At 37.3% G+C, this 25,776-nt stretch overlaps 1 protein-coding gene across 3 annotated transcripts in view; it reads left to right on the top strand.

Annotated features, from left to right (window-relative positions):
- NWD2 (NACHT and WD repeat domain containing 2) overlaps nt 1–24,412 on the top strand; it is a 55,252-nt gene extending 30,840 nt beyond the window's left edge. For 2 of the 3 annotated variants that reach the window (XM_054066252.1, XM_054066254.1), the window contains 4 exons: nt 14,316–14,519; nt 16,266–16,410; nt 16,702–17,291; nt 18,783–24,412. In XM_054066252.1, the coding sequence (XP_053922227.1) occupies nt 14,316–14,519; nt 16,266–16,410; nt 16,702–17,291; nt 18,783–22,718 (4,875 nt within the window). In that variant the 3' untranslated portion in view covers nt 22,719–24,412. The remainder of the gene's footprint in view (nt 1–14,315; nt 14,520–16,265; nt 16,411–16,701; nt 17,292–18,782) is intronic. The other variant, XM_054066253.1, reaches the window with a different exon arrangement.
- Nucleotides 24,413–25,776: the final 1,364 nt, after the last annotated feature.

A 25,776-nucleotide genomic window follows, 5' to 3' on the forward strand; every position in this document is an offset into this window, starting at 1 on the left:
AGTAAAGTATATTCCAAGAAACAAATACCAAATTATTAATTTTCTTCTTACCTCGTATATGATTCAAAATGCATCCAAATAAGAAGTCCCTCTAACTTTGATGGGTTTGGGGTTGCAGGTATCAGGAATGGCTCCGTAAGACTTTTTGGCATTAAACTGAAGTAAAGTATACGTCTGCAGAAGCTAATCCTGTTTTAGGTGGCCAACAGGAAAGATTTTTCCATGAATGTCAAAGTCGAGCTTTGTATATTTTTTGAAACCCTTCAAAACAGACAAAAGGATTAAAAAAAGGATTAAATTTTAAAGACATAGTATACAACTTTCTCCTCAGCAACCCTTCTTTCACAGCCTCCAGACTAACAGGCAAAGGGTATGTATCCGTTTCTGTGTTGTTTGTCTTTGAACAACACGTGTTCACAGAGTGGAATCAAGCACAGGGTGATATTATATGATGAAGCTATTGTAAGTGAGTTCCTTGATCTGCTTTAGTGCTGGGAATGTATTTTCCTGTGAATCATCTCTGATTCTCTAAAATCTAGGGTCTAAAAATGCTTATCCATTTTTTAAACATATCCCATTGAAAATAGCCACAATATTCATCAGGCAGCTTTTCCCTGGAACATAGAAACTGCATATTTTTTTATGTGGTCTTAAAATAGCTTGCATTTTCTGCCTACAGTAAGAAAACTACATATTTTCTGCTAAGGCACTGTATTTCTTAACATAAATAGAATTTTTTGTACTGCTTTCCATAAAGATTAAGTATTATATTTAATACAAATGACCATATTAATGAAAACAAGATTAGCATGAACTCAAATTTCCATCATTTTATGTAACAAGTAGAGGAAGAAATAGGCAGCATGAGATTTATGAGGTTTATTTTCTCTTGACCCTCAAGAGCTTTACCAAACCATCTTCTGAGGTAGTATTGTAATGAGCTAGATGTAATGGTCTGCTCCACAAATGAAACTGTAGATCAGAAAGCCAACATCAGCTATTGTACAGAAGTGAGAGGGGCTGGAAATCCTAAATCTTGCAATGCTAATTCTGCATAAAGAAATGGCATACTTTAGAGTATTTAGCAGGCAGTTGTTACATTCAAAGAGGGATCTTAATGCTGTTGCTTGCATCTAGCATATATAACTTCTCTTCTCTCAAATACAAAGATTCAAGGGGATTCTTTGGTTTGCCAATAACAGACCCAAAACCAAACATTTACCCACAAAGTAACTGGTTCACTTTTCAGTCTGATTGCTGTCAAAACTGGCTAGAAGTATGAGTGTTCATAGTAATAGTGATATGCATCTACACAGTGTTGCCTCTTTTCTCTTAAAATATTTGTTTTCAGTGCAAGGTTGTTTTGGGGTTTTTTAGGAGATACTGTTCTGTTAGCGTGCAATATGGCAACTAATTATCATATGCTGCTTTCAACTGAAAAACCTCACACAGTAATTTTTTATTCCATTCCACCTTGGAAAAAATGAACCAGAGAATACTTACTTAGAATGCTATGGAGACTGTAATTAGCATGAGGAAACTACATGTTCTTTTCTTGTTAACTTTTTTGTGTAGTATGGAAATTATTTTAATGCTTTAAACCACTTAAAGAGAATTTAGACTAGTACTGCTACTCATGGCTGGAAAAAGTGCTCATCGCCTGGGCACATATTTTTGCAGAGCCAAAATTCTGCCTCTCAGTCATGCCATTGCATGGCATGGGCCAGACAGTGTTTTTATTGAGAGAAGTGTCATGGCCTGATGTTCTTTTCTGTATGTCATTCATTTCCATGGGGATTTACTACAGAGTTTTTCAACATTTGGCTAATGACTTGACCTATTACCTGCAGGCAGTATTTAGTGCTTGTACACTTACCATTAATTTTAGGTCTGGTTACCTTTTAAAGATTAGTGTTAGAAAAGGCATAAAGATATCCCAATGGAAGTGACAAGTGAAAGCTAACAGGATTCATAAAGGTGATTTTTGTCATCTGCATTAGAAATGGAAAACTAATATTAGGTAGTTTTTGAAGAACAACAGCTTTTGAAATGTGGCAGTTGTGAAGGTGGCTTTATGAGAAGCTGGATTTATTTTTAATATAAAATAAATTACTAGAGTTACCATTCTCATGGTAATATTTGGTGATGTGAATTGGGTGCAAAGATTATTGATACCCTGAATACTTTAAGTAATGCTGTTCTTCATAAGCTTTGTCAGGTGCATAAGCGGTGTGGTTTATGAAGCCAAGGGAAGCTTTAATCTCTGTTATCATAGTGCTTGCCTTAGTCGTTTTCCTTCAGTCCAGCTTCTTTGAAGATCCCTTCCACATTTTTGCTTTCTCTCCTTAATGTTATTATAGTTTAGATTATTCGTTTCTTCTCATAGGAACGAGTTCCTTTCATTGTGCAACTATGCTACTGTCCTTTCTAGCCTCTTCCAAATTTATAGTAATGTAGTAAATAGAAAAAATGTTTCTCCTCCTCTGTGCGTGTGACAAGTAGGGAATGCATGCAAATCATTTAAGAACATACAGAAGAGACTGAAACTTCTGCATCAGTCTTAAGTTTGCTGGGCCATCATACTACTAGTATTGTTGGGGAAGGATAATTATACTCTTCTTGTGCAAGGAATTAGCTAATAATTTCTTTTCATCTTTGAAGGACTAAATTGATTGAGTATCTGTTCAGAGAGTACCAGCCACCAACTGTCCCACATAACAAGCTATAACACCAATGCCAGCTGGCTTGGAGAAAAGAATGTTTTGTTACAATTGGCACATAAGGATACAAAAATCATAAATAAAAGTCATCCAAAACCCAGGAACTAGTCGAAATAAATAATATAGGCCATTCCATATGTACTTGAAAGCAGATTTGATATTACATTGTGCTACTTGTTTTGCATACTGTGATAAGCTTTAATTTCTGTATACTATAGAGAGTTGGCATTATAGTCTGCTGGACCTAATGTACCTTATACTAAAAATTTGCCTTCATTTGTTTTATATCCCTGCAAAACACATTTCTTATCAGTGTTTTAGGTGCTTCACTACACACTACACAGTCATGGGTCATATCAGGCTGTATTGTTCTATGCAAGTTGTTAAGTAATTTTCTTGACATTTAATTACAAAATTACGTTTTCATTTGTAGACTCGATACCAATCTGTTTAGCTCTAATAATAGGGGAAAAAAACCAGCAAAAATAAATTTGCAGTGAAATGTCATATCATGTTACAACTAGCTTCAGCACTCCTAAAATTGGAAGGAGTGTTAAAAATTCTGTTATGCTATCAGTGATCTCTGCCTCTGATAAGACTCTTTAATTAACACACTCTAATAACTTTATAGTGACTATATGTGCTACTGAGAAACATAGATTAATTATGTTACAGAAAAGCATAAATGTATAGGTCTATTTCCAATTAAGAGTGTATGTGCTTGCAGTAGGATTTGAATAGGTTTTGCAGTCCTAAAAATCCCTTCTCAGTTGCTGCAACTTTAGAGGAGACTACAGACTAGATGCCTCTCAGTTCATCTCTTCTTGCCATGCTCAACTTTACCTCAATCTAAGCTCTTTGGCTCATCATATATCACTGAAATATCATCCCAAAATGGCAATTTAGAAACTAAGCAGCCTTTATGATAAACACTAGTAAAGTTGTATTTCCTAGAAAACAGAGAGATGTCCCCTTCTTTTTAGAGGGTGCATGAGTGCAGCAGGAGGCATCATATTTTCTTACACATGAAGCAGACCAAAGAGGGCAATAAGAATGCAAAAAAGTCCTATTTTTCAACTCTATGTGTTGGTATCCAGAAGCCAGTGCCCTGTTCTCCCAGCTGACTACACTGATAAGCTCAGAGTATCCTCTTCCTTACTGGTTCCACGATGCCTGTATCTTGGATGCCCAGTATGGCACATTAAACAGGGACAGTAGGAGAAGCTCCATTAGCCAGACTTCACCTGTGAGGTGCAAGACAGGATTTCAAATCCTTTCATGTTTCCTCCCTGCTTAGGTGAGTGTTGTGATTCTTTTACAAAGCAGAGGAGGTTACACCACCATGCCCTCCACTAAAAGACAACATTGATGTCTTTTCTTTTTCCAGGAAAGTTACGTTTCCCACTCCCTGTAGGAAGAGTAGTGACTTCCACAGACAAGATTATCAGCTCCAGTCTGAGCTGGGTGTTAAAGTCTTTTATTAAATATAGCCTTTGTTTTTCTACCCAGCTCCATTGTTAAGAAGTGTTGTGGGGAATCTGGACTGCAGTAGGAGTTACCTGCAAGATGCGGTGCTATATTTGAGAAGGGAAACATACATGCCTGTCAAGCAATCTCTCACCCAATTTCAAAGACAAAGAGCAAAGTGAAAATGATACAATTTGTTTTGAGGAGAATAGGGGTGAGTGAGCAGCTCAAATTTATAGGCAAAGGTAGGCAAAATCTTCTCCAGTCCTTCCTCTACCCTACTTTTATTTTTTCCTAATTTTATTCTTTTTGACTGATTTTGTCATCTGTTCCCACATTCAAGGAGATCAAAGACCCAGCAATGAAAAACAGTGAAGTGAAAGGCAACAAAATTACACTGGTGTTTCATGATTGTGTAGAAGACAGAAGGAGCCTAGTGAAAGACCATTGATACTTTCACAGCCAGGAGGAAGAAGAGTTCTGATACAGCAAAGTGTATCAGAGAAGTAGTTATGAGGTTCTTCTGAGGAAGGACATTCACTCTACATGGTGAGCTGTTAGCTCCTACCCACTGTGTCCTGAGAAATTACTTATCATTGTTTCATTATCTCCCTACCACTATCGAAAATCTTTAAGATTTAGAAATATTGCACTGTGGGTGAAGCTCAGAGTTGAGGGGATTGATTCATTTACAGTTGGACTTGGCTGCTTCCTTTAATCTTCTGAGAGATAGGTTAAGCATCATTATCTTCTTACTTCTTATGTCAGGAGTATTACTCACAGCAAAAACTTCAGCACTTGCACTTCATCCTTCCAGTCCCAATTCCAGGCGGTTTTCTTACAAAGTAGTTAAACATCCCTATTTTGTTTTTCATGGAACTGAAAGCAATACCCGTCTCAAGTTTCCAAAATACATATAGCCCCCACAGTGTACTTCTGCAGTACCTCTAGGGAGTAAAGGAAGAGAGAAGTTAAAGCATGGCTCTGTGAAATAACACACAGCAATATTTCTCTAGCCAAGGATAAATGCATATCCAGGCAGGTGGAAAAAAAATCTATTTCTTAGCACAGAAATGTCTTTAGTATGCCATTAGTTTTCTATTCACTTTAGTAATTTCAATTAAAAATTGTATTTCTTATTTTTTGTTTTGTACAGTCAGCTAAAGTTCTAAAACTAAATCTTTTTACCTGTAATCTTCAACTGAAGTATTGAGGTGTGGACAGTATTATTACCGAGGTGGGGAGAAATATCAAATTTAAATGTTTGATACTGCTCTATGGTATCATTTTTCCCTTAAAGCTAAACAGGGCAAAAAATGTAAAGCAAGAGTCCTATTCTTGCTGATACATAATTTCACAAGGTCCTTTGCATATCGACACTTAAAATAGAAATGCTTGTTTTGTAAACTATCATTAGCCTCATTTCATAAATAGGCAATCTGAGGCAGTGGCAAAAGCATCAGGCAGTTAACAGTTCTCATACTGACATGAAGCAAAAGTGGAAAGAAGATTTAAGAGATCTGCAGCAGCTCTGATGTACTACTACTGTCTGCTAAGTTGCACTGCCTTACAGCTGTTGGCAGTAGAAGAAGAATGCTGTTCTGAAGGCACTTTGACCTGTACATCCTAGAAATCACAAGTTACTTTTTTGGCCTTTTCTCGTATTTTTTATTTCTGTTGGAAGTTTTTTGGGGCATAATTCCAGTTTAACATAACTTTTGTCCTTTGATCACTACCATGAATAGGCAAGAAAAGCTGTCAATTTGAAGAGTATCAGAATGCATGTATCAGAAGGCCCTCACATATATGCATGTATCAGAAGGCCCTCACACTGTTCCACATTGCAAATGGAAGGAAAAAAGGGGAGTAGAAGCAGCTATTTTGAGGACATGGGCACTAGGGCACTAGGTACTCTGGAACTCCAGCTTCCTAAAATTTGGTTTAGATGAAAAGCCTTACTGTAGCTTTCTTCATCTTGGTTTCAGTTGTTCACTTCAGTTTAATGGCGTGGAGTTTACCCCTAACAGGCAATTAACATGTGTGGTCCATGGAGATTTTCAATTAATTCATGTATTTGTTTTTCTTCTTACTGAAATAATTAGTGCATTGAAGATAAATTTAAGTAAATATACTTTCCTGGTTTCAGTTCAGATGATTCACTGTCATTTAGCCATTAGGGGTTTTGCTTTGAGTTTGAGAATAATTTGCTATTGTTGCTTTAAATAATATAAAAAATTTTTAAAAGGACATTATTCTTCCTTCTTTTCTGTCACTAAATTCTCAGTTGCAATTCAGATCATAATTATTTCTCAGAAACAAGGTTCCAGCTTATCCTGTTATTTTGTTACTTTGTGGTTTGGTTTTTTTTCCCCAAAATATCTGGCTATGCCTGAATATCTTGTATGGCATAAGTCCTTTCTATACAATACTGTTATAACAGAGCTACAATATACTGGCAATAAACCAAAAAGGCCTATATTTCTACTAAATTTCTTTGAATGGGATATTAAATAAAAGGCCCTTAAAAATTGGTATAGTAATCGTTTTTTCCAGATTTTGAAGACATGATTTACCTGTACGTTTAGTTATTTCAGTTAAGCCCACATTTCTCCAGACCAAGAGGGTAAATACAACTACATGTTACAGATTCTGCATGTGTTCCCTGCCTGTGTTCCTAGGCAGATCCAGATTTAGTATGAAAGACAGGACAAAGAATGTAGCCAGTGTACATACTAAAAAGTAAGGTTTGAAAATAATAGAGCATTTCTTGTAGTTATGCTGAAGTGATTCTGTCTTTAATTTGAACATACATTTGTATCAGCTTAAAGAAATTGATAGATATTGGCATCTGATAATAATTATGCTTTTTAGATAAAACATTTATAAGAAATTTGAGGTCTTAAAACTAAAGTTATGTCAGTCTCACTTGTTTTTTTTCTTTATGTATCTCTCTTGTCTATAGCAGTCTGATCTATTACTGAGTAGCATACTTTTTTTCAGCTAATAGATACATTTATTAACATCATGGTAAACATATTTCACTAAGTAAAATGGTTATTTTACTGAAATGTATGGCTTTAAAGAGGAAAAAAGTTTTTATTTCATAAGAAGGATTTAACTACAAGAGGAAGGAAGCCTAGATGTGGAGGATGAGGAAGCAGGGAGTTAGATCTCTAACCTCGGATTTACAGAAGGCAGTGAAGAGCAAGTAGACAAAGGAGAAACAGGGATGCAAAGGACTGAATTTGTAGCCCTTGGTTAGGGCACTTATGCAAACCGTGGAAAGAAAGGGTTCACATTCCTGCAATAACTACTATTCAGTTGCTTATACGAAGTTATGTGATTTCATATACAGAGAGGAAACTGTGCTAGGAGGGGCTCTGACACCCTACCGTTACCGCATCATTGATGCCCAGAAGCCTGATGCGTAAGGTACATACCTGGTGACCACACACTTGTCTGTCTTCCAGTTCAGGAAAGGTTTTGAAACAGGCCTTTGGCTCCATGAGTGAGCTCTCTCATTACCTGCCTTGCTCTAGATTATGACCCACTAGCACAAGCTGCTTCTCACTGGTTTCCTGTCCAAGCCCTCCTGGTGAGGTGTGGTGTGAATTTCTACCAGATTGGAATCCACAGTTCCCTTAAGGATGGTAGAAGGATACCTCTGGGACATCAGTGGGAGCAGCATTTCCCAATCCTTGGCAACAGATGAACAACATACATCTCAAGGCATTTTAAGAGCACTTAAATCGAACAGCTGGTGAAGAAACACTTGGTGCATCTCCGTGGCATGCGGAAGCTGATGTTGGGTCCCTGCAGGCAATTTTCAGCCCAGAGCATGAAGCATTCACTGCATCTTCGGTAATGTGAAATACTTTCCTTCTCCTAATGGAGCTATTATTTTGAATAAGTTATCTCAGTTCAAGCTTACATTAATTTAGCAGGCTGAAATGTGAGTCACTCAGGACCTAATTCCTGAGTGGGCAAGGCTTTTCTCCTTTAGAGCTGAACAGTTTCTGTTCAAAGGACAGGGCTAAGAACTAGGAAAAACGGCTTCCTCTATGCAGTTATAGAAAACCACTGCATACCTGTCACAGCTCTGAATCCCTGCCCTGGTTTAATTCCCTGAACCTAAATCCTGTGTCGAATGGGGATACTAATACTTCCTAATCCCTCATGGATCGTGCAAAACCAAATTGCTTAAAAGGCGCTTAGATCTAGACACAGAGAGGTTCTTAGGTTAAAAAATTAACTGTGGTTAGATTTAATTCCTTCAAAGATGATTTCTTGAATGCTTATTCTGCAAAAAGTTGGCAATCCAGGACTGCTCTGAGGAGAGGCAGAGAGGACATATATACACACTGCAGTGTCACGTGTAGGAGCTTCACAAAGACCCAGAAGTAAATGTAGGAGTGAAGCCTGGCAAAAGATCATGGGATCAGATCATTCACCAGCTGCAAAACTGTATTTTCAATTAATTTGAAGCTTTCTGTGTTGCTTAAACAGCAAAAAAAAAAATTGTCTTTATGTTAATGAGTATCTGAAATCACAAAACTTTACAAATCTGACTTTTCTCATGACTTGGTTTGCAGATGCTAACATTTAAAAAAAAAAAAAAACCAACCCAACAAATTAACTAAATCAATCAGTAATGAATATAACTTCCCGTTACTTGTCAGCTTGTTTTTTACTAAAATTATAAATATCTTAGTTGAAATTATAAATATCTTAGTTGAAATTAAATATAAGTTGTGGTAGTATGATTCGTGAACATCTTAATGATGATGTCTGAACTAATTATATGAGACGTGCTGGAAGTCCATTATATCAAGATCAAATCCAGCTCTGGTTAGTTTCCTCTTTTTGGTCATTATTGTGACTGTCCTTATAATTTTAATATCTTACCACACAAACAAGGTAAGTGAGAAAAAATATTTGTCATCTGGATCTAAACAGTAAGTTTTTATTCTTCATTGAAGAGTAACTTCAGCCTCAGGCTGAAAGCTAACAAGACTACTGCTGAGCTTGCTGGGTGTTAATTCTGTAAAGTTTTGATAGATACAAATGGTTACTGAGGGTTTTTTTCACATTTGCCAGCCTGGTATCTTTAAACAGTTCAATCACCTTCAATCTAATGAATCTTTAATTTGTTGTTTTGCTGCTAAAGGAAAATGACTCATCAGGTGGGAGATTTTGATTCACGAGTCTGCATATAAAACTGTCTTTTGGTACTGAACACAGTGTAGACATTACTGTTCCCTTTAAAAATAATTTCCTATAATTGTCAAAATGCTGCAATGTTGTTATTACAAACTGAAGTTTTAGATTACTACTGCAGAGTAGTGTGATATTTTTCATAAAGACATGAAATAGCAGACTTTCTTATTTGCAGACGTATGAAACAACATGAATTATATCTTATTTCAATTCTGTTGCTTCATTTTTCTATCGAGAAATTTGCATTTACTTGATTGTATAAGGAATACGGAGAGGGGGCAGATACTTGCAGAGGCTGCTGCAAGTCACTGGTATGGATGCAGGTCAGACACTGAAGCCTCTAAGAGGAAAAGTATGACTCAGAGCTTCTCATTTAGACCTCTAAAGATTTGAGTGTTTTGTGGTACCCTGATAGAACACACTTACACAGCCAGATAGAAATGCCATAATGGCACCAAAAGAGTGGAGGGGAGGTCGCTATTCCCTGGTACCAGATAGAAGGAGGTGCTTCCAAGCCTTACCTCTGCACCTAAACATTGGAATATTTAGTTTTCGCAGCCTATCTGTGCCAATATACCCGTCCTAAGGCTGTTATGTAGCCTTACAAACAAAGAGTTTATTGAGATTCCAGCAAGAACATATTGTCTGTTTATAGGCCCTAGTCTTTTTTTTTTTTTAACTTGTGACCACTGTTAATGAAAAACCTGTTAGGTGAAGAACTGTTCCTCAAGAACCTGTAGAGTTATTCAAGCATCAGTCTTTCAGTAGAAAATAGCTGCATTTACTCAGCATGCCTCTTACTTCAAGCATTAGATGTGATATCAGAGTACTTTAGGAAAAGTGTCAGTTACTTTTGTCCTCCAGAAAAATGAAAACCAGTTGTGTTTCAATACCTCAGTTAAATTATCAGTGAAACTGGGCTGTAGATCAAGAGTAGTCTGGAGTACCTTGAAAGCACAGGAATGACTCCATGGAGAGTTTTCTACCACATACATTTTTTTGCTAGAATAATTTTCAGATGGTTACAGACTTGCATGCTAATACCAGAACCTCAGCTAACTTTTGTTGAAGCATTAAGAGGAATGCAGCTGCAATGCAGTGCCGGGGATTGCCCTGCTCTAACTGATAGATCTGCTCAGCACAGTATTTATGATTTGCTGGTTCTATTTGTGTAATCAATTCCCTTCATTCCAGTGCTGTTTTTACTTCCTATCCTGTTCGTATTTCTATTTCTCTTTGCTTACTTGTCATTCTACGGTATTAGAACATCAAAGACACTAACTCATTTAATTGCCTTTCTAAATGCACATATTCACCAAGTAGGTGCTACAAGTGTACTCAGAATCTCTGTTCAACTGCTCCTTAACTTTGCTTTAATTGCAGAAATGCCTACATTTTGGCTAAAACACGGAGTCCTTGTTCATACCAGCCACGTGAGTTTAACACAAATTTCAGAGGTGTGCTCTGAGCCTGGCCAACTCCTGCAGCTTGTATGGACTTCTACCAAAATTGCTGCAATAGTTTTCTGGTGCGCAGTTACAGAAGGCGGCTGGTCAGCACTGCGCCGCCCGCTCTTCCCTGGCCGGTTGTCAGGGGAAAAATAAGTGGCGGTGAGGTGCTGCCATAGCCTCTGCAGCTTCCTTTGTGCCATGGTCCACTCCTTAAGTTTTAAAACTAAATGTTTTAGCACATTTAGATTCTTACATGATTTTCAACTGATGTGTTCCTTTCTTGGTACAGCTGTTAGCTTCAGGCTCTCCTAAACACTAGATGTCAAAAATAACAAGCTAGACTCAGCTTTCAGCTTTCAGTGCAACTTACATGCGCTCAGACTTCTCTTTCCTCCACATTTCCTCAATCCTTTTCTTCTTAGTGCTATGCCTGTGTCATCTTTTAAGATTAACCTTAAAACTTTTCCACAAGCCACAGCCAAACAAGAGGATAAGTACCTCAAAGCAAAATGATAGAAGGCTTATTTTATTGATTATTAAGCTTTATGCATGCTCACTGCTATCATTCCAAATGGAGGACACTATTCTGTCTGTGTGACTCCTCTCCTATGTATGTCTGTTCTTCCCTCAACTAATATCAGACCTCTAACAAAATATTAGCAATGCCGTCTATATCACAAACATATACCATGATAAATTTATGTCCTGTAGTGCTTAACATTTGATTTAAAAAAATGTGAGGGCTTTCAAATAATATTTGCATAGGCCTCTTTTATTTAAAAGCTCATTATACCATCACTCATCATCCACAATGATTCTAATATTCTCATCATGTCTAGTTCCTTTCTATTGTGTTTTGCTCAAGTAGCCAAGAGAGTGATCCTGAATACAGGATTATTTACTTTATGTCTGTTGCAATGACAGATAAGATACAAGAAAAAAACATTCATCTTTTTCATTTTAGATTACTGCCATTTGTTATTTACCTACAGTACAGTGGAGAGAGAACAGCACAAACTGCACCAGAGAGGCAGAAAAGTACACAGAATAATTCCAAGCCAAATTTAGTTGATTAAATGCAGTACATTAAAATCAGACATTTTAATGTTGACATTTTAATATTGTTAATGAAGGACCCAGCTATTGATCTTTGCTCAGGCAACTGTCTATTGAATCCACTGGACTTAAATTCAGAAAAAGCATAGCCTAATGAATTTCAATTAATAATTGCTGTACAAGGTAGCTGCAAAATTTGCATGGCAAAGCTCCTCTGAGAAAAATTTATGAGATTTCTTCATCAACATGAATGTGCAAAGGATTGCAGTTCAGCATGATAGGAGTTACTAACCTCACTTGAATAAAGAAGGGAAATGTTATATTTTGTTTAACCTCTCCAGCTTCAGAATTCTAAAATTATAGGGCTCTATAAATAGATTAGAACAGGAAAAATTTTCCCTAGTTACCTCTTTATGTGAAGCAACATGGCTCTGTCTCTGAAGGAACTGCTAGTTACAAGTGCTCACACAGAACAAATAAATTCATGTAATAAAAATACTGGATCCATTTAATTGAAGTTATTATTATTTAATTCTGGTTGCTGAACACATTTCTTCCTTTCTTCTGACTTCTTGATGTGCACCTTGAATGAAGCTACTGTGAGATCTGAATGGGCAGACAGGCAAACCCATCTTTCCCCTAATGCCTCTACTTTTGACTTGTCAGAAACTGGAACCTGGGCTGTATGAACTGTCACAGTTCCTACATTCCTTCATTTCTCCTAAGCAGTGGGCAGACAGTGACTTGTTCCTGTCCACCAGCTCTTTGTCACTACCCCACTATTGGAGGATGCCAGCCCGTTGCCATCACAGTCAGCACTGTAGTTCATGTCAGCTGTTCCTAATCGGCTCCAGGCAAAAATCAGCCATGTTAGTTTACACACTGCGGGCTGTGGGAACCGAGGTGGTTTTCCTCAAAAGAGGTTAGGAGGTGTTTGCATGCACTGCTCTGATATCTCTGCTCCGAGGCTACAGCATGATGAACAATTCAATACCTTCTGCCTGCACAACTGGATTAAGAAAAATGGTCTGTGGCTTCATGCTTTTATAATCAGTGAAGCAGGTGTCATCATCATCAGTTATTGATTTTCAGGGTTTAGTTACAGCTGGAAGAGTTTAAAACAGCTTCTCATTATGATGAGTGGTTTAAAAATGATGAATATTTAGATTTATTACTATTTACAAATAAGGTAATTTACATTTTTAGGGTACAGCTATATTTGCATTAGCATTACTTTACTAAGAGATCTTTCTGATTCACATCACGATACTGATACTCTTGGTTCCTCTCCACATTAAGTATTGCTCATTAACTCAAAACTTTTACTGAATACATTTAAATGAGGGAAGAAATTTAAAAATCCTATTTTAAGTTAAGTGAGAATTCTCACTGACTTCTGTGGATGAAGATTTCTATGTAGAATTAATCCCATGATCACAAATTGCAAAAAATCTGTTAAAATAATACAATAACGTCCTACAACTCTATTGTCTATCAATTTGTAAAACATTACAATTGTATTTTTATAAAATATTTATGGACAACAAACTACAGAAATAAATCCAAAATAGTGTATTTAGAGCATCACAACCAATATTTTAGTCCTCATTTTTGAAGGTGCCACAGTTTAAGAACTGACTTCCACAAACCTTTATATGAAAAATAATTCATTTAAGTAGTAAAATGGGGTTTGATCCATTTCTACTTCATGTTTAGTCAAAACTGGTTTCCCTTGCCCCACAATTCATTGAGTGCACAGCAACTGGGGGAAAAAGACATTGAACATCTTTTGCAGCAAGGGAATATAAGAGAGCAAAGCAGCTTGTGGTTCTGCAACATTGATCTTTGGTATTGCTGGTATAAGCCACATCTTTAATAATACCAGTATGAGCTGTACATAACATTGTGTGAATTTTCATCAAACAGCACATAAAAATCTTATGTTCCATTACTGTGGAAACTAAGAATAAAGCCAAGAGGTAAAGAATCCAGAGATGCATCCTTATTCTGAGTCCAGAGAAAAGAATTTCCACCTTTGCTTTTGCATGTGAGATTAATCCCACCTGTGACTAATGGGAATCAATGACACATAAGTCAATACTGTGCTAAGTATGTTAGGTATTTTTTAATTACTTCTTCTGAATGCCTTTGTGTTTTTATTACCAGTTAATATTATGAAAGACAATCAATGTACTTGAAATTTTACTAGGTCACCATAGCAAGATGCAGCTCAGTAGAATACTCTTAACTGTAATTCATCTTACACTGTATCTGTTTCCCTTCTTAGTAATTTCATAGCCATTAAACTACTATCACACAGATTTTTTGACATTAAGATCCAGAGGAGGATTTTCACATCACTAAAAAGAAAAATTTAATCCCTGTTTTTCCTGCAAATACACAGGGCCTACTGGGAGAGAAGTATGGGAATATCCGAATACCAGGGGAAGTTGAGTCAGCAGAATTTGAAATGATCCTCGATGCTGCTGTAGAGGCCAAGCTGGAGACAAGGATTTTAGAAGAGTGGTACTGCAGGGATGAGAATGCAGTGCCACCAGCTTATTACCTCAGACCAAAATCTGAAATGCTGAAGAGCTACCAGAATACAGTAAGTCATAGTTATCTCCTTACAAAATTATTCTCTGACAATTAACAGTGGCAGACAGTTACCAGGACCAGGCACCTGCTGTCTCTGAATTATCTTCTACAGCCCTGTGCACACCTGAGCAACTGGTGCTGTGATGGTCCTTTCCCGTACACGGTGAAGGGAACAGCCGTGAAACACTAAGGAACATAATGGGTTGCGACTCCTGTTTTGATGTGCCCTCTGATACAGCTACAGCACACAGACTGTAGTCATTCATGAACTGCTGGCGCTAGTGGGACAATTGTACAGACTTCTCTTCCCTTCCCTGATGTTGGAATAGAGAGTGCTCAGGCTCTTCTGCTCCTTGCCTGGTGCAGTGGTTTCACTAGATTTCAGTGAAAAGGATTTGGGGAAGAAATACACATCTTCCCTTCTATCTCCATACAAGAAAGCTCTTTAACAGCAAACAACTGCTTAGTGCTATCCAGAATCAGATTTCATACTTTTAACTTATTAATTGTATTCTAAGAGAAGTTTTTTGAACACTGAATTTTCATTTTTAAAACATGCATTTGTCTTTAATTGATGAGAATAAAAACTGTATTACCTTGGGGTTAGTTCTACCCTCCTACACATCCTATATACCCACGGACAGGTTTCAGTGTAGAAAAAAATGAACTTAACATTTTGAGTGCCTGGTATATTATACAAGAAAACTATCGCATTATACGGCATTCACTTATCATCTAGCATATTTTTTTGCTCTGTTGAAAAAGATCGAAGACAGAAAAGCCATTGACACATAAAGCAGTTTTAATGAGTTGAAGACAGTATAATGGGTAATTCCAAAGTATTGATCACAAGGGAGAATACAAGTTTCATAACATTCTGCATTGTTTTGCTAGTGCCCACAATATCCCTTTGAATACAGTTACTGATACACAGGAGTAAGCAAAGATATGTTCATAACTTAAAGCTAACATAGTTACATCTCGTAAACTTACAGAATATAACAGAAGATACACAGCTCTGAGCATGTCAAGGAGTTGCTAGGGAGCTTATCCTGGAGGCTGTTCTTTTTCCTATTACACCCTCCAGAAAAACTGGAAACCCCTTAAACGCTTCACTTGCAGTAGGTGATGCAGCAGTGACTACTAGCTGCCTTAGACAAACCTCCATCATGGCACCTGCAAGATATCATCTGAAAGGATTAGTGAATTTATATTAGAGTCCCTTTCTGATGACAGTAGGATTACTGTTACTGTAGCAGTGAATGAACTAAAGTAATGTCAGATATAATCTCATATTTTATAAATATGATGGTAGCTAATGTGAGTTACTTAATTAGAGGAACCTCATTTTCAAGTTTGAGATTCAAGTCTAAATTATTATTATTATTATTATTATTATTATTATTATTATTTCTTATTAAAGGACCAATATTACTACTGCTTTATTATCATTACTTCTGGTTTGGTTTTCAAAACTCTTTTTCAAGAAAAAGATGAATAACACCTTCATAGAAAAATATTGCATTAGCTGCCTGCAGTAGGAATTTAGAAAACACTCAAAGTAGCTGACTTCTATAATTCTAAAATGGAATAAATTATGATTGCCTGCAGTATAAACAGTTGAACTCTTATATATTCATTTTTAGTGTATGTGTTTCTCTGATTCTGTGTATTTATGAACTTGAATATTAGGCTTTTACTTTCTGAAGTTGTAGATATGTGTATTACAGCTACTGTTTATGGATATTTTTAAAAGATGGAATCTCCTTCAAACTCCGTGAATGAGAACAAATGGCAAGATATATCAGAAGAGATTAAGAAGATTTTTAAGACTGCTGTAAAATTGCTGTATGAGAAAGGAAAAATGAAGCACAGCCAAGCAAAGAGATATCTTTCCTCTGGTAAAGATCAGGCTATTTCAATGTATTCAATATATGTATTATCTTCTCTATCAACCTTTCCAAAAACATGAAAAAATATTTTGTTGGCATTTGTCATATAACTGAAGAGAAAAAAATGTTCATTGTGCTTGCTTGAGACCAAAACCCATGTGGAAGGACCCAGTGATTTTTCTGTTTTTTACAGAAAAAAATGCAGTCATTTAAGAGTCTACACATTTGGGGTGGGGGATGTTCTTGAACTGTTTATAAACAAAAGACAAGAGAGTCTCTGTGTTCTCTTTTTATCCTCAGCTATTGAAGATGAACTCGATTTTGCCTTGGGTAAACAAACACCAGCTTTCCTAAAGAAGTGTGTTTGCTACATTCGGAAGATTGCCAACATTGAGCGTTTTGTTAAAATTCCAGAGATGGGAAAATACATGGATGTGGTACATACAGCTGGGAAGTTTCTACGAGATCCTGAAGCCCATGAGAAACTGATAAAGCTCAGGGATGAATTCATTCCTACCATCGTCGCATCATCCAATCTGAGAGTATACACGTCCGTCACTCACTGTGACATGAAACTGGGTTACTCCCAAGAAGTGGAGAACCATTACATTGAAGGACTTGGTAAACAGTTCTATGAAGACATGATTGACATAATCCAAGCAACAGTGCAGCAGAATTTTGACACCGAGACAGACTTGCTGTATGATGAAGTTCTTCAACACTCATCACTATGTAAAACATACTCCACTTTTTATGAATATAGATGTGAGGCATTAAACATAGTTCACAGGTACATTCTACCTAGCAAAGTAGGACACATTAACCCTCTTATCATATATGGAGGACCATGCACAGGGAAGACTCTTTTATTAGCTGAAGTGGCAAAGAAGGTAAATAAATACCTTACATAATATAGTGATGTTAGGAGCATTAGTGTGTAAGGGCCAAATTAGTTTTCATTCTTTCTTTGTCAACAGATCTGATATCAGCCTTCAACATATAAAATAAAAATCAAAAGTATATTTTGCATATTATTATCCACATATTCAGAAGACTTATAATAATCATGTGTGTTTCATGTGCTTAGCCAAAACAAAATAATTTATTGGAGCTTCTAAAAAACTAATGGGAATCTGTATTTTGGAATTAGCATGTAATTTGGAAATATCTCTTTCCCTCTTGTTCCACTGAGGACCTAAGAATCTGGAACGGTCTAAACATCATATGCTGGTTTTAGTCTTATTCACAAATACAACATGTCTTTCTCAGTCATGCCTTCCTATATTATCAGAAATTACTCCGGAATTAGGCTGATACACTTGCTACAACTACACTTGCTATAAATCTGTCTATAATAACATGTAAAAATACCTGTACTTATTTATCTCACATACGCTGTTTGAGTCATTGAACCGAGTACTACAGGGAGATGAGTGAAACACTTTGTGCAAGGCAGAACCAGATGGAGAAAAAGAGTGAGCTGGCATCTCTTAAGCCCAATTCTCCAGCTAGTAGTCGCAACATTGAGTTCCCTGTGGGGTGCTCAGAGAGTTTAGCACAGTGGGCTGGGAAACAGCCGTATCAACCAGAAGGAAATAGAGAAGCGAAAAATAATATTTAAAATCCCATATCTTTCCCAAATGTGACTTCCTATAGATTGACATCAGTTGCCTACATGAAATTGAGATTTGCAGCTCAAGAAATCATTTCAGAATCTGAGTACATAAGTTAACCTAGAGACTTTGGTTACGCTTTTCTTTTCAAATATTCTGTAATAACTTAAAGTGAGATGAAAAAACTTACCAATCAAGAGAAATGAGTGTATTAGCCTCCACAGACAGAGTATTTAAAGTCACATTCCTCAATTCCTCTCTTCTTTAGAGTATGCTAAAAGGAAAAAAAAAAAAACACACCAAAAAAAAAAGATACTTTCTACCCCTTGTGGCAATGTGTGAGTCACATGCACACCAAGACAGAGTGTACTTCTGTGGTGTAGGAACTAAGGTAACTATGTGTCTAAGTTTATTAATAAGAGAATCTCTCTACTGACTTTCAGAAATGAGACACAGATTTTGCAAAGAGTAACCTGGAATTTATGGACTACATTCTGCTTGTGTCCCCTTAAGCTTAAGGGTCTTAGTGGTTTAGGATGTTACCTGTGCTAAACAAAGATAATATATACCGTAAATTTCAAGCAGTGCACATACATATTTCATCCAGTGCACATAAATGAGAACAGCCTTTAATTCTGCCAGTGAAAACATTTCTATTTAACCACTAACATTTTAAAATGTTTATTTATATGTATAGGCAATCACTATTTATAAATGCTATTATGGTGCTTTATTTAAATATTAACTAAATTGTGCTCTATATTCTAGGCCTACTCCTGGCTGCAAGAAGAGATGGGACCAGATTCTGACCCTGTGGTAGTTGTAAGATTTTTGGGATCCACTGAAACTAGTACAGATCTAAGGAATATACTACAAAGCATTTGTGAACAATTAGCAGTTAATTATCGTTGCCTTGTACAAAGTTACCCAAAAAAGATTCACGACCTTCGGGACTTGTTCATTAATCTCTTGAATGAATCGTCATTCCACAGGCCACTGGTGATAATATTTGATGCTCTAGAACAACTAACAGAGAGTGATGATGGTAGGAAGCTCTGGTGGCTTCCCATTCATCTTCCCCGTTCAGTAAGGATAATTTTGTCAACACTGCCAAACAAGCACGGGATCCTACAAAAACTGAGGTGCCTTATTCATGAAGAAGACAACTACATTGAGTTGACTGCAAGGGACAGAAAGATGTGTAGCCAAATACTGAAACATCAGCTACTGCGAGTTAAAAGAAAAGTAACATCAGGACAACAAATCTATGTCAATGAAGCATTCTCCAAGTGCACACTGCCTATGTTTGTAAACTTAACCTTTAGAGAGGTCAGGAACTGGAGATCTCACAAAGATGTGGATGAGTCCTCCCTCTGTGTCACTGTCCATGAAAGTATAGAGCAGTTGTTTTGGTCACTGGAAAACAAGTGTGGATCAAGACTATTGTCAAGAGCACTTGGCTACATCACTATGTCCAGATCTGGCCTGAGTGAAATGGAACTGGAAGACATTTTAGCCCTTGACAACAGTGTTATATATGAACTTAGTGAGAGTGTCAGAGAAAGTAACCCACTGAGAATTCCATATATATACATTGCAAGGCTTAAGGAGGGATTACAGGGGTACTTAATAGAGCGACAGGTGAAAAATGTAACATTACTTCTTTGGGCAAATAGGCACTTGCAACTAATTGCCCAGAAGCTGTACCTACACAATGAAGAAGACTTGCGTGAAATGCACACAGTCATGGCAGAGTATTTCCTTGGTGTTTGGTCAGGTGGACGAAGAAAACCTTTTTACAACAATGACCAATATTTGAATGGTTGTCCTGACCATGACAGTAGAGGCCTGAGCAAGGAAGAAAAGCACTGCATGGATCAGATTGCTTTTGACAGGCAAGCACCTGATCAGCCATGGGTCTTTCAGTGTAATCCGTTAGAGCCTGACATTTTTTTTATCAATCACAGAAAAATGACAGAGCTTATTCATCACCTGACAAGGTGTGGAAGAACAGATGATCTTCTGTATGGAGTCATTATGAACTTCAGCTGGCTGTACACCATGATTAGGATAGGGCAATTTGATAAAGCACTTTCTGACATAGAATTGGCTTACACCTACTCTCAAGAAAAGGAGCTGAAATTTCTGGCCAGTACTCTGCGCAGTATAAAGTTCAAAGTAGTAAAATACCCAGGTTCACTCTCTGCTGAATTGCAGCAAAGGCTTCTCCCAGTGGTAAGTTCATTGCCCAAACTCAGACACCTCCTCTTAGAATGTGACAAGGATGGACCCAAATACTGCTCTATAGTCCCTTTGCATTCCTCCATGGATGTGACCTACAGCCCTGAGCGCCTGCCGCTGTCATCCAGCTGCATGCACGTTACTGAGATTTTGCCTACATTTAATCCCAGCACAATTATCGCTGCTTTAGAAAATGGCTCCATCAGCACTTGGGATGTAGAGACCCGCCAGTTACTAAGGCAGATTACAACAGCTCCATCTGTTATTTTAGGGATGAAGCTAACTAGCGATGAAAAGTACCTTGTAGTGGCTACAACAAAAAATACTCTCTTGATATATGATAACATAAATTCCTGTCTTCTGTCTGAGGTGGAAATTAAGGGGTCAAAACATTGTGGAATTACAGGGGGCTCCAGTTTTATAAATGGATTTACATTATCAGTCAACCATGCACTTGCTTGGCTAGAGGCCAGCAAAGACGTTACTGTAATAGATCTGCTCTACGGTTGGCCTCTCTATCACTTCCACTGCTGGTATGAAGTGACCTGTGTGCAGTGTTCTCCAGATGGAGTTTATGCATTCTGCGGACAGTATTTGAACACCGCAAGCATTTTTCACTTGGGCAGCGGAGAGAAACTGGCCACGGTGACCTCTGAATTTTCTGGTGGATTTGTGAAATTCCTTCTCATTCTGGACACAGCCCAAGAAATGGTGATGGTGGACAGCGAGGGTAGCCTCTCTGTTTGGAATACAGAGGAAATTGCGAATCCCCAGCTTACGGATGACTTTGACTGCAGGAGAGAAGACAGTGAAGTTGTCAGCATAGAGCTTTCTGAAGACCAAAGTGCAATTTTAATTTGTAAGGCTCTCAGCATTGAACTTCTTGACACTCGTGTGTGGAAGGTGGCTGAAAAGTTTAGAGCTAAACACAATGAGCGCTTTATATCTGCCGTGCTGTCAAAAAATGGCAACTGTATAATTGCTTCAATGGAAAATACCTCAGCCATCTTTGTCTGGAGAAGAGATACAGGACAGTGTATGGCAAGCTTACAGGAAATCTCAGGAACTATAGTCAGGCTAATTAAATCAAATCATCATAACATGCTGCTATCGTTATCCACCAGTGGTGTCCTTTCTGTTTGGGATATAGACATCATAACTGCTATGTCCAATATTGACAAATCTGGCAAGCCTATTCAAAGACTGGTGTTGCCAGCCAGAGGTGAATTAATATACACATTGGATGGATCAGATTCTGTCCATAAGTGGAACTTCAGCACTGGCTTTATAGAAGCTGTGTTCAAGCATGAAGGTATTGTTGAAAATTGTGTGCTGACCTCTTCTGGAGAGATAATGGTTACATCAGATGATAAATGCAGCCAGTATGTTTGGCACACTGTTAGTGGTGAAAATATCTTTCGCATTAATGGACAAAAAATCTCAGAGCTGATGATTACTCATAATGATCAATTTGTAGTCTCTCTCTGTGAGCAAAATGCATCCAGAGTCTGGCGACTGGCTACGGGACATAGGGTTTGCAATATTTTAGTTGCCTTACAGAATGCATTTATAACAACTGCAAATACATTTGTAGTCGGAATGGCAAAGAATAAAGTTCTGGCAGTAAGTCTCTGGACAGGCAGTATAACGAAGAAGTTTTGCTGTGACGATGGTGCAAGCATTGTGGATATTAAGCTAATACCAGACTGCCCAGACATTATAGTATTTATAACATCTACTGAAACTGTAAACATCTGGAGCCTAACAGAGGAAGTAATCTGCAGACGTGTACAATTGCCTACCAATTTCTTAAAAAATTTGGAAGACTTTGAAATATCCCCAAATGGGAAGCTAGGAATTATAACCCGTGGTGATGAGAACATCAATGTGCTTGATTTATACAGTGGAAAACTTCGTGTGGTTCACACTCCAGGTGTCATCTGGCGGCAGAGGCTGTCTCGGGATGGCCGTTATCTTGTGTACATTTGTTTTCGCGGTGAAGAAGATGATGACAATGGTGCAGTCTCTAGTTTAATAGTAATGAGGCTAGCAGATGGCAAAAACATCGGTGCCTGTTCTCTTTATAAAACTCCCACTTTTCTTACACTCTCACAGAGACATTTAAATATTATTATTGGATTTGATGATGGAAGTATAGGTACTTACACAGTAGTGGATCGAGTCGACGCTGCACTGAAAATCAAAATTGCTACTTCAAACAGCCGCCAGATTTTCAACAACACAACACAAGTGATTAGGCCAAAATGTCATAATTATAGCTTCAAAGTGACTGCAGACTGCATTTGGAGAGAATCAACAGAAGTATTCGCAAGGGATAGCCCCATTACAGTTGTAGAGCCTGAGGTGAGTGAAGCAACACCAACCAAAAAACACAATTATTGCTATGAGAAAGTGTGCTCAGCCATAGATTGCAGAGGACACATTTTTACTGCTGACAACTGAGTCACTATCTGGATTAGCTTATCTGAATAATAGCATACTTGCATAGATTTGACTCTGAATTCACGTAAAAATCAGTGCATTTCTTGGAAGACAGAAACAGCAGAGGGCAGACCAGCTGGTTTTTCCTCAATAAAAGTTCTTATATTTATTTAAAGAAAAAAAAAAAACATAAAACAAATGGGCTGTGGGTTTTTTTAAATTTCAGAATAAAAGTTTCAGTCCAGGATTTCATCAGGGCCTTGATTAAAAATTTCTAGCAATACCATCAAAATTGTTATGCTTTTGCAGAAGTCAGGTGATCTTATTAACAAACTGTTTTAATTAGATATAAAGCTCCACATGTTCGATGAGAAGAGGTAGACCACTATTTTATATATCAAGTTGCCTAGATAGGTCTATAGCTAACGGCCAACTTTATACCCACTTGCAAAAATGTGTTTTCCTGCTTGATGGTGCAATGACAAGATGTCACCTGCCAACCTGGAACACTTGATACATTCCATCATCATTTAAAAAATACCTATTTTTTTAAAAATTGGGATTCATCTTTGGGTTGAAAGGAGTAGGCACCAGTCAGCTGCAAACATGTCAGCATGTGAGGTGATAAGTATTTGTTCATTTCAATGAATGGACTGAAAGATTTTTTTTTTTAATTGCATGCAGGGATTCCAGGTTTCTGTATTGTGATAAAAATGATAAAAAACTAGATCATAAAAGGAATATAGGGTTTGAGGTTTTCTTTTTGGTTTGGGGAATTTTTTTATCTTCACAGTGTGTGTTAGTACAGGTCGTAATGAAAACTTTTTCAAAGAGAAAGGGCCTTACAGATGAGCAGTTAAACATAATAATTTCTTTATGTTAGAAGGTTGCTATCCATTTTGTTTTAACTAAGTCTAAAGCATCTACTGTGTCCTCAAAGTAATCTTAATACAAAGTTTTCAGACATGCCATGTATTTATGTTGATAACATTTGCCTTACTATCGTTTGTTCTTTCCCATGATAATTACAGATCAGATGACCAAACACTCTGGGACTACTTGTATATGTGCTGCAATATTCCACTAAATGTAAAGGCTGTCCAAAGGTCCAATTTGTAATGGATTTTTCTTATTTCCACATGCTTACAAGCTTCACTTTCTGCTTTAAAACTGTTCTGAGCCTTTTGTACAGTTTTACCAGTCTCAAGGCAGAAAATGTGAAATAATTACAATGGCTTTAAAAAAATACATTTTGCTGAAGTTGAAAAAAAAGCCACCGGACAACATCTGAAATAATAATAAGACTTTTCTGTCCTTCCATATCTTAAAGATGGCACACTTGTGGAAATATTTTCAAATTATTTGAACAATTTTATTTTTAAAATCAGAACTCGGTGCCACAAATTTCCAAGAAATGAATGCTAAACTAGAACTTAATGTAGTGTGTGAATGTTCAATGTACAAGCCAATATAGTATATTAAGTGACTTGAATGATTTTTCCTAACTTGTTTGCAACTAATAGATCACATTGAATGTTTTTATGTAAACTTTGTATTGTTTGGAAAGCCTATCTAATCAGAGATTTATATTTTCATAAATGTCAAATTTAGTTAAATTTTGTTACAGAGTTGTTAAATTAGAAATCTGTTGCGGTCTTCAAACAATATATAGTCTTGTGTATGCATTGTTTGTACTAATAAACTATGGAAACAGACTTGTGTGTTCCCCTTAAATTCCACTTTGGCAGAAGGGCGCAAGGCATTTGCAGCTCCCATTAGCCTGTATTTGAATAATTTTTAAGGGCTATATTCTTAAGGAAAAATTCCAGTATTTTTCCCACTTTGGTTAACTAAATCAAGCATGTAAAAAACAATGAGATTCACAAAAAAAGAAACCAAAGATTAGATGCTACTTTTGACTGGATTGCATACTGCCAGTGTGCAAGTCAACAGACACGAAAGCTTGTGTAACCCTCCCAGTAGAAAGCACAGAAAAGAGAGGAGTACCTGAAATCCCACTTACTTTCTGATCTGTGGAGCTACAGGAAGGGGTCGTGGGAACTATGCCACCCAGGATCCTGTCTAAAGGCAAGCAGCTTTCACTTTCTTTCAGACACTGGGTATAATACACGTTTCAGCCTTGAATTCCTTGTGCATAACCTGTATAGTGTTGGAAAATAAGTTCTTCATTATCTTGGAAGAGTAAAAATACATCTCCTATCTGCCAGGAGAGTGGCTAACTTTGGGTGGTAAAGGGGTATAACATAGAAACAAAGCAAGACGCAGAAACAGAAATGTTCTTCCTTTTTTGGGAAGGACCACCAGAACTCAGTTGGTCCCAGATTAGCTGAGCAGCTTATCAATAGACTACCCAGACTTGCTCCTCTTGTTTTCTGGCTCATTGAACTTTGAAACTTTGTGGTCTTCTGTGCAGTGGCACAGCTTCTTGGGGCAGGAGACAGTCTCAAGCAAAACAGCCTAAAAGTGAATGCAGTCTTCTCTTCATCTTGGGCTAAAGAGGGAACTGATTTTAGCACTTGTCTAGTTGGTCAAAGCAATAGGCTGGCACATGAAAGCAGTCTTGTCCTGCTTTGAAAATTAATCTTTTATGTTATAAACAAGGACAGCAAGAGTGCAGCAGCATTACTATTTTTCTTAATTATAAAACAATTGGAAAGATGAATATGAACATGACTTCTAATCCATTTAAGCCCTTCAGCCAAGTATTGGGTTCTTAATCTCATTGAAGGATGCTAGTTTAAGCTCTGTCCCTCCTCGTAGTTTCCCTCTGTCTTAGTAGCTAAACTTTCTCATTCAGCTTGCCAAATCTATTTCTTAGGGGACAGATTCCTCACACACATTAAGCCTAAGCAGCAGACTTGGGTTTCTGAATGCCATTGGGCTGCGCAGCATTCAAATACTTGCTGCTGCAAAAGTGAGCACTCCAGAACCCCTCAGAAATCTTGTCCTGAAGTACCTCTCTGCAGTTTTACAAGACAAAACAGTTTCTCTAATGAGCCATCCAAATGCCAAATTCTGTTCTATCCCTTCATAGGAATAGAGCAATTTAATTTCTTTT

The sequence above is a fragment of the Cuculus canorus genome, chromosome 4 (assembly GCF_017976375.1).
Source record: "Cuculus canorus isolate bCucCan1 chromosome 4, bCucCan1.pri, whole genome shotgun sequence".
Taxonomy (NCBI): Eukaryota; Metazoa; Chordata; class Aves; order Cuculiformes; family Cuculidae; genus Cuculus; species Cuculus canorus.